General features: G+C 55.9%; 1 protein-coding gene across 3 annotated transcripts in view; it reads right to left on the bottom strand.

Annotated features, from left to right (window-relative positions):
* Positions 1 to 2,288: 2,288 nt before the first annotated feature.
* PDGFA (platelet derived growth factor subunit A) overlaps positions 2,289 to 9,560 on the bottom strand; it is a 33,035-nt gene continuing 25,763 nt past the window's right edge. For 2 of the 3 annotated variants that reach the window (XM_064376654.1, XM_064376656.1), the window contains exons 5-7: positions 5,608 to 5,734; positions 4,923 to 4,991; positions 2,289 to 3,070 (exon numbers count right to left, since the gene is read on the bottom strand). In XM_064376654.1, the coding sequence (XP_064232724.1) occupies positions 4,936 to 4,991; positions 5,608 to 5,734 (183 nt within the window). In that variant the 3' untranslated portion in view covers positions 2,289 to 3,070; positions 4,923 to 4,935. The remainder of the gene's footprint in view (positions 3,071 to 4,922; positions 4,992 to 5,607; positions 5,735 to 9,560) is intronic. The other variant, XM_064376655.1, reaches the window with a different exon arrangement.

The raw sequence follows: 9,560 nt of genomic DNA, 5'->3' as shown, positions 1-9,560 counted from the left end.
CTCTCTCCAGAGCGGGGTCTCTGAGCCTGGCCCAGCCCAGCGACTGCTCTGTGTTCAGGATCCAGGTGGAGACCCACACCTGCCTGGCCTTGGGCCTCAGACTCCCCTGCCACTGGGAATCCCAAGACAGCTGTAGGGGCCCAGGGCTGGAGACCACCGGCAGCCACAACCCTCCCAGCCAGGTCCAACCCCCTCCCCAGCAAGGATGAAGAAAAGGAAACGCTCCCAAGCTAAAGGAGGAGCCCAGCAAAGGCTGGCCCCCAGCTCTCCTGACACCTGGCAAGGGCACGGGTGACCAGGTGCACTCAGCTGTCCAGGCAGGTGCAGGAACCTCATTTCGACACCATCAACGCTCAGCAGTCCCTGCAGCCAAGGGCTTGGTCCTTCGCAATGCTGGGGCCTAGAAATACTACAGGCTGGAGTGAAGTCCCAGCAGGAGAAGGCAGCAGCCAGATCCCACACCAGGCATGTCAGTGGCATGATATCCTCACCCTGCCTCAGTTGCAGCTCCATTTCACAGATGTGCACGCCGAGATGCGGACAGAGGCCCCTCGGTCAAGGTCACAGAGCTCCCAAGACATGAAATGCTGACCCTGGGCAGAAAGCCGTCTTCCTGGGCCCCAATCCAGGTGAAGCCCAGGGCTAGGGGCCGGGGAGGGGGCCCAGGCAGGAGCAGAAATGCTGGGAATGCAGGGCAGAGCCGAAACAAAGGCTGCAGGCCCACGTGGGCGGATCCTGGCTCGGAAAGGATCCAGCCTCAGACCACAGCCTCCGCCGAGCTGCAGCCCTTCCCGGCTGGGGTAGCCTTCATCCTACCTGCCCCTCTCCAGGGCTCTCCTCATGCAGGGCAGGAGGGGCTGGCACCAGAGCCCTCACCTGCATGAGGGAGGAAAGGAGGGAAGGAGAGAGGGAGAGAAGGAGAAAGGAGGGAGAAAAGGAAGGAGACCCGAGTTCTCACCTCCGCGGCTACCTTTGCACCCCTGGACTCGATACCTTTGGTTCTTACAGAATTCTCGCTTCCCCAACAGCACACCTGGCTTTTCTGCCCATCGCTTTATTGGACACAGCATTACACCAGACAACTTTACACAAAAAGGCAAAACGGACCATTGTCACCAGCATCTCACGGAAACAAATACACGTTATATTGTCACAGGTCACATCCAAAGCACGTTCCTGGGCAAGGCGCTGTGACCAGTGTGGGGCTGGACAGCAGCCCACAGGCCTAGGCAGGGCCCCAGCAGGCGTCCAAGGAAAGGAAACCAGGATGCAACTGCCTGGCCCTGAGCTTCCCCTCCAACCTCCAGGCTGCCCTGATGAGGATGAAAACAGCAGCACAAGGATGAGCTGCGAGGACAATCCTTCTTAAGAACTTTCCATCAGCACATTGCCGGCCCACGGATGGTCCTCAGAGAATGTGGGGTCAAGATTGAAAGCGACCTCGATAGTCTGTCTCGTGGGCCTGGAGGCAGTGGAGGGGGCAGCCCGGGCAGGGCATGGTGGGCACTGCACATGGACACACAAGGTCAGGGGGTTCCCTTCTTGAATGAAACTCTTCACGATCTGGCTGCCCTGACGCTGTGGACTGGCTCGTCTGACCCGGGGAGTGGAGCCTACAGGATGCCCTCGGCCTAATCCCCCTACGTGCTTAAGTCCGAGGCAGGCGGGCATCCCACAGGTGCCTACCATGGAGGCAGGTCCAGGGACCCCGCCCAGAAAGCGCTGACCTCCATTTCCATCCTCCCCTCACATCTGCAGAACCGTGTGACCTGGTAAACGGGGTCTAGACTCGGTACCACAAAACGCTTCTCATGGGCATGGGTTTTGTTGGTGGTATTTTTTAATTTTGGATCAACAAAAAAAGAACATAGCAGGTTCTCAGGTATATAAAACAGGTAATATTAGGTAAACATACAAACTTCACCTTTACAAAAAAAACAAACCACACACACACATTTCTGTTAATACACGTAAAGCACAATATATTACCAAAAATAAAGCATCTGGGTTCTGTCCAAACACTGGCAGCAGAGGGAGTGCCCGCCACCACGGCACCAGGGCACGTCGACAGCACAGCAGTGGCCACGCACCGCACGTGCCGCGTGGGAACGCAGCGTTCTAGGTGGGCGCTGCGGGAAACAAGGTGTCACCCAGCCACAAACAGGGGCTTTAGGGCAGGTGCCGCAGGGACGGCACACGATTGGTTGACGCATATTTCTTTCCAAATGGCTTAAATTAAAAATAAAGCAGGGTGAGGGAGAAACACAAAGCCAGAAACATTTAGGAAATGATGCATAGGTAGGTATACCATGTTTATTTTAATACATCTCATTAGTTTGCATCTTGCTAGGAAAAATACCGTCACACTGTCCTGACAGTTACAGCAGCCTGTGTGTTATCGGTGTAAATGTCATCCAAGAGATAATTAAAAAAAAAAAAAAGCTAGGCAAAGAGTAAAAAGGAAAGCTTAATAATCACTTCATGGTGTAAAAAAAAATCCACTTAAGGCTCTCAGGAAGGTTTCTGTATGGGCTTAAATACTACAGCGAGGAGGTGTGGTTTCTAAAGTTCGTGTGGCGGTTTCCGAGACGTTCCTGCTCTCTGTGTGCCCCTGCGGAGCCGGCCAGCATCCCTCTGGAGTCACTCCCAAAGCAGCCTCTGCATCCTCGGCAGAGAAGCCCGTGTGACCACCCGGACAGAAACGCAGTCTGCTGAGACCTCTGCACTTCCATCCCGCGGGAGCGACCCTCCACCCCGTCGAGGCTGGATACGTTTGTGAGTCCGTTTCGCTTTTGTCATGTTTTGTGGTTTTGTTTTCTCTCTCTCTCTCTCTGTGACAAGGAAGCTTCTCACTGCTTCACCGAGTGCTACAATAGTTGCTTTGATGTCACATTAAACAAATGTGCGCTGTCTCTTTGTTCTCCAGGGTGTTCTCGGACACAGTTTTTCACGGAGGAGAACAAAGACCGCACGCTGGCAATAGAGCACCGTACATAGTAGGTTCAGGAATGTAACACGCCATGTACATCCATGTCCCAGGAAAGGGCTGCGGCTCATCCTCACCTCACATCTGCAGGAAGACGGGAGAGACAGACACTGAGACCACCGACCAAGGGAACCACCCAGCACACACATGGCCGTGTAGGAGGCAAATAGGGTGAAAACATTTAACCCAGTCAGGGGCACACAGGGATTTCAAGTTTTCATGAAATTTCCAGAATCGCATTTGCCAACATTAGCCATGTTGCAGTACCCTGACCGGAACTGGGATTAGCCTCACAGCATCTCACAGAAGAACATGTCTGAAGACCAAGCCCCATTCTCCCATTGTACAGATGGGGAAAACTGAGGCCAAGAATGGTTCATTTGCCCTTCTCCCTGACTTTCTTTCTTACAGCCTAGGGCCTAGATGTGATTTCTGGAGCTCCAGCAGCCGCCTTGGGCCAGCAGACAACCCTGAGGTGGAGGCCACCAGCCAGACAGAAGAGTCTGCAAACTAGGCAGACGTATGCTGATTCTTTAAGAACTCTTCCCCATCCTATGTGGCCCCTCCATTGCACACTCCAACACGTGGGCCGCCTACAGGCTGAGCGTAAGTGCCAGCCAGGCATGATTAAACAGGGGTACCAGCCTCTCACCATGGGGTCTGTCACCAGCAGGCCCATGGAGGCCAGAGCCTAATGCTCTGGAGAAACAGGACCCACAGGCAGGCACAAAACCACCCACCACGACACATTTTGGGTAAACAAAACCAAGGCTGACCAGCCGTCCTGGACTGCTTCAAAGACCCACCCAAGTGGACAGTTTCCTCCCAAGAGGCTCCCCATGAATGGACGTCACCCGCAGGCCCAGGTCCCACATTGCAAACAGGAGCCAGGGCTCTCAGACACCCTCTCTCTGAGAACCTCCTCTCTTCTAAAGAAAGTATGTGTTTTGGCCGCCATGGAGTCCCACATGCCGGGAGGAGGAACCAGGCCAGACAGGGCTCCAACTTTCCCAAGCCAGGCGGACCAATGCCAAGGACCGGGAAGGCTTGAAACTGCCTCCTCCGTGATGGCGGTAGCCGCCTAGGTCCCATTTCCACCTGGGAAGCAACGTGTCTCGATAGGAGACTGTTTCCCAAGCTCCCTTGCAGTGGAGGGACGGCAGCCCAGAAAAACACAAAAGTCACTGGGAGGGATTTCCAGGATAGCTCTCTCAGGTGTTATTTTGCCCTTTCCCCCCCCCCCCACTCCTTCTTCCATCCTGGAGCACAGATGTGATTTCTGGAGCTTTAGCAGCCACCTTGGGCCACGAGGCAACTGAGGACGGATGCCATCAGCCAGGCAGAAGAGGGACCCCAGTGGTACCTCAGGACTACCCTCCCTGCTCTGCAATCCCACCTTTAGATGAGTGTTATGAAGCTCGACCTTATCTCGATCCCTATTCAATCTGGTGTTATTAGCAGCCAAATGCAATTTCCAACACAGTAGCCAACAGCCCTGCATGCTTAGAAAGGGTTTCCAGATCTATTCAGCCTCCAGCAGTCCTTGTCTGTAATCTCAGTTAAGCCTCAGTTTTTTCATCTGTCAAATGGGGTGGGTGATTCCGAGTGGCCAGGTGGTCAGAGCTGTCCCACCGCTGCTCAGACTGCCCAACCTGTCCCATTCGCGTGTATAATGCTCCTGCACCCCGATCAATGACAAAGAGAAGGCAGAGCTAGAGGCAGGCTCCCGAGCAGGACCAGCCGCGGGCCAGGGCGTTGTGTGAGGCAGGAACGGACGGGGAGCGAGGAGACCCAAGCCCAGCAGACACCATCAAGGCCAATCAGGGCCACGTCCCCGCCGCAGCCGGCGAGGCAGGAAGCGTGATTCGCTGGTGTGATCGGTCGGTCGCACCTCCCCGCCCTGCAGGACTCAGCGTGTCTGGCGGACGGCTCCTACCTGGTTGGCCGCTTTAGGTGGGTTTTAACCTTTTTCTTTTCCGTTTTTTACCTGACTCCCTAGGCCTTCCTGTTAACAAAAGGGCAGGGCGGTGAGTGGACTGAGGGACGGCCATCAGGGTGAAAAACCGAAGCAACACATAACCTAAGGCTTTTCTTTGTCTTTCCAGAAGAGAACACCAGCACCCAGGCGTGGAGAAACTTCTGAGCTCCCTCGTGCTCCCGGGGCTCCGACACAGCAGGGCACAGAGGCCACTCCGCCCTTAGGTGGAGTCCGCCCGTCAGGGTGAAAGAGACCCCGGCTGGCCAGCCGACACGGCTGCAGTCCTTAAACCCGTTCCTCCTGCCCACCCCGGCAGGCGCCCTTCTGCAGACTCTTCTCAGCTCAGTCCTGCAGCCCACCGATGAGTCGGGCGTCTCAGGCACTCCCAGCCCCACTCAGTGAGGCCTGAACCTCCTCTCCCGCCAATGCTGCGGCCCGAACCACCCTCCCCACCGGACACCTGCAGGCAGGGAATCTGCCTCCCCAGCAGACATCTGGCCTGGGAGCCAGCCAACGATCCTTCAACAGCAGCCCAGACGCTCACAGCAGCGAGCATCGTGCTCCAAGGGCCACCTAACACACCAAAAGCAAGCTTCCAAGGACCCGTTCTCCAGCATAGATGCCGATGAAGGCAGCCACTCACCCGTGTCCTCTTCCCGATAATCCGGATTCAGGCTGGTGGTCGCGCAGGCGCACTCCAAATGCTCCTCTAACCTCACCTGGACTTCTTTTAATTTTGGCTTCTTCCTGACGTACTCCACCTTGGCCACCTGCCCGAGAGAACAGAGCCCGGCCATGAACGCCTGCGTGGAGCTTCAGATGACACGACACGCTGGAGCCGGGGACAGGCCGGCAGGCAGGAGAGAGCAGCCTGACCCCTGACTTCTGACCTCCTCCCGGGAACGCTACCTTATCGTGGGGCATGAGGGAGCAGCAGGTGAGAAAATGACAAGCTGCAGTGCAAGAGTGTGTGTGTGTGTGTGTGTGTGTGTGTATGTGTCTGTGTGTATGTGTGTGTCTGTGTGTGTGTGTATGTGTGTCTGTGTGTGTCTGTGGTGTGTGTGTCTGTGTATGTGTGTGTGTCTGTGTGTCTCTGTGTGTGTGTGTGTATGTGTATGTGTGTGTATGTGTGTCTGTGTGTGTGTGTCTATGTGTGTGTGTCTGTGTGTCTATGTGTGTGTGTCTGTGTGTGTATGTGTGTGTATGTGTCTGTGTGTGTATGTGTGTGTGTGTATGTCTGTGTGTCTGTGGTGTGTCTGTGTGTGTATGTGTGTGTCTGTGTGTGTATGTGTGTATGTGTGTGTATGTGTGTGTGTGTCTGTGGTGTGTGTGTCTGTATGTGTGTATGTGTGTGTATGTGTGTGTGTGTCTGTGGTGTGTGTGTCTGTATGTGTGTATGTGTGTGTATGTGTGTGTCTGTGTGTGTATGTGTGTCTGTGTGTCTGTGTGTGTCTGTGTGTGTATGTGTGTGTGTCTGTGTGTGTGTCTGTGTGTATGTGTGTATGTGTATGTGTGTGTGTGTGTGTGTGTGTTTTAGTTTTTTTGAGTAGGCTCTCACTGTGTCACCCAGGCCAATCATAGCTCTCCGCAGCCTCGAATTCTTGGGCTCGAGTGATCCTTCCACCTCAGCCTCCCACCTGTATCACAAGCCACCACGCCCAGCTAATTGTAAATATTTTTTTGGTAGAGATGGGACCTCATTTATGTTACCCAGGTTGGTCTTGAACTTCTGGACTCAAGCGATCCTCCTGCCTCAGCCTCCCAAAGTGCTGGAATTTCAAGCGAGAGCCACCAGGCCTGGCGTTGGAGCATGATATTTTGTAGCTTTGTCCTATTTTTGTTTAAAATAAACCCAAAGGTTCACATATGCCTGGGGGCCTGAAGGAGATACACACAGGCAAGGTATGGGAGTTTCAAACACATGGTGGCTCATGCCTGTAATCCCAGCACTTTGGAAGGCCAGGGTGGGAGGATCACTCAACTCCAGGAGTTCAAGACCAGCCTGGGCACCACAGTAAGACCCTGTCTCTAAAAACAATTTAAAAAATTAGTGAGCCATAGAGGCACCTGTGTAGTCCTGGACTACTCGGGAGGCTGAGGTGGGAGGACGGCTTGAGCCCAGGAGTTTGAGCTGCAGTGAGCTGTGATCACACCACTGCACTCCAGCCTGGATGACACAGCAAGAATCTGTCTCTATTAATGGAAAAAGAAAAGGAAAAAATGTGGAAGCCGTGGCCCAGCAATGGGGCTTGTGGCTGTATCCTAGCTCGAGCTTGCTGTGGACTTAAGAGTCCAGGTGATAATCCCAGCTACTGGCCTGATGAGGGCCCCACCTCCCCACCAACCCCCAGGCAGCAGGGCCAGCAGACCCACACCCAGCGTCCCCTCATGGTTCCCCCAGGTCTGAGGCTCTCCTTGGGCTCAGAGAGGCCTGACCTGGGAAACCTGGGCCAGGGACTCTGGGCTGTCACCAAGGCTGCACAAGGCGACCCAGGAGCATCACAGCCTGGCTGGCAATGGCTGCCAGGCACGGAGAGCTCAAACGCGAACCAAAGCTCAGCTGGGCGCCCATCTTCCGACTGGACTGTACCTGTCTGCCAGCCACACCGGCCCTCAATTCTCCAGGAACAGAACCACAACCTGGGGGTCCTGACTCCACAGCCCCTTCCAGTCTAGTGTCCAGAGAGGGGAACTTCAGGCGTTCAAGAAGGGCGGCGAGAAATCACTCACACACACACACATACACGTACAATGCACACACAGGCACTGTCACGGGAAGGCAACTCCGCCCCACACACACGTATACACATGTACAATGCACACACAGGCCCCGTCACGGGAAGGCAACTCCACCCCACACACACACATACACATGTATAATGCACACACAGGCACCGTCACGGGAAGGCAACTCCACCCCACACACACACATACATATGTATAATGCACACACAGGCCCCGTCACGGGAAGGCAACTCCACCCCACACGCATTCATGCATGCATAATGTACACATGTGCCCCATCATGGGACTCCTGCTACACACACACAGTGTGCACGCACACACACTCCTGGCATCAGCAGACCCCTAATGCATGGCCAGGAACCACGGGGGTAGAGTATCGGCTCTCCCAGCCCAAACCCCAGCATTCATTCAATCCCCCCAACCACCCGATAAGGAGGCAGGACTGGCACCTCCATTTACAGGAAAAGAAACTGAGGCACAGGCAAGCCCTAAGCCTGTACCTAACCGCTGGGGTGTCCCGCCTGCCCCCTGGTGCACATGCCAGGGAACAGCCACCACCTTCCTGCCCTCCCAGGCCCTGGGGAACCAGGCGCCCAGCAGGCACTCCCTCTGTGCCCACGCAGGGTCTAAGTCCAAGATCAGCCCCTATAGATCACCCACTTCACCCCTCACTGTTCATGGGGAAACTGAGGCTAGAAAGGAAACAGAGGCCGGGTCACCCCCTGAGCACAGGGAGGTGGGGGAATGCATGCCACCAAGTGAATGAGGAGACCCCAGCCAGAGGCCAGACACCCACAGCCTAGTGGCGCTGCTTCCCAGGCCGTCGGGAGGAGGGGAATGTTTCCTGCCCTTCTTCGGAGGGAGGGGGCTCTGGAGACTGGGCGTCAGCAGGAGCCCCCATGAGAAGGTCAGCTCTGCACCCTGGGACCAGGCAGGCTCCGAAAGTAAGCCAGCCCCTAAGGCACTGGGGACCAGGCCTGTCCGAGGCTGAGTTACTGAGTTAATGGTTAACCCACAGTGCAAAGGGTGCCTGCAGGCGTGTGAAGTGGTCTGGACTGCCTGGGGCGTGTGCACACAGCCAAGTATGAGCTCAACAGGTGCAGGGCGTGGGGCGCCTGGGGTCAAGAGCCAGCTCAGAAACACGACCTGGCCTGGGAGGTTTCACTGCGTCACAAAGCGTGAGAGAAAGCGGCCGGGACACCGCTGCTTCCTGGATGGGGCTGTTCCAATCGGGAGGCCTTGGACCGGTCCACCAGCTCCCTCAGCAATCTGCCCCTTTCCCCAGGACAGAATCCTCCAGAGAGAGAGCTCTGCAGACCGTGCAGACACCTCCACCTCCCATCTGTAAAAGGGAAACTGATCACACCCACCCAGGGATTGTGGCAAGGAACAAATAAGGCTACACACGCAGAAGCGCCCAGAACCTAGAACAGAGAACAGAACAGAGCCTAGAACAGAGCCAGCCTTCAGGAGTGGGCTGCTGCCGGCATCTATTCTAACACAGAGCCCCGAATCCAAGGCCGCTCCCTGACTCCAGAGCCAGCCAGAGGCTATGCCTGCAGGCCCAAGGCCCCTGTCCCCCAGCTCAGCACAGTACCACCCCCAACCCTGGAGTCGCGGCCATCAAGCTCTGCCTTCGCTCCGCGCACGGCCTCAAGCCTCAGCTCCGTCCAGGCCAGACCCCTGCCGTCCTCGGCTGGCATCTCATCCCCATGGTCCACGTCCATGCCCACGCTCCTGTCCTACCGCCCAGGCTTGGGTCTGGAGAAGACTCGGGTGTCCAGGGACCAAGCACTGACCACCACAGGAAGAGAGTGGGTCTAGTCACCCTCCCACTAAGGGCCTGGGTTG

This window comes from Aotus nancymaae, unplaced genomic scaffold, assembly GCF_030222135.1.
Source record: "Aotus nancymaae isolate 86718 unplaced genomic scaffold, 86718_ANA_hifiasm-v0.15.2.pri h1tg000015l_1, whole genome shotgun sequence".
In the NCBI taxonomy this organism is placed as follows: Eukaryota; Metazoa; Chordata; class Mammalia; order Primates; family Aotidae; genus Aotus; species Aotus nancymaae.
Note: the sequence above shows the minus strand (reverse complement) of the source record. Positions and strands in the feature narration are given on the sequence as shown.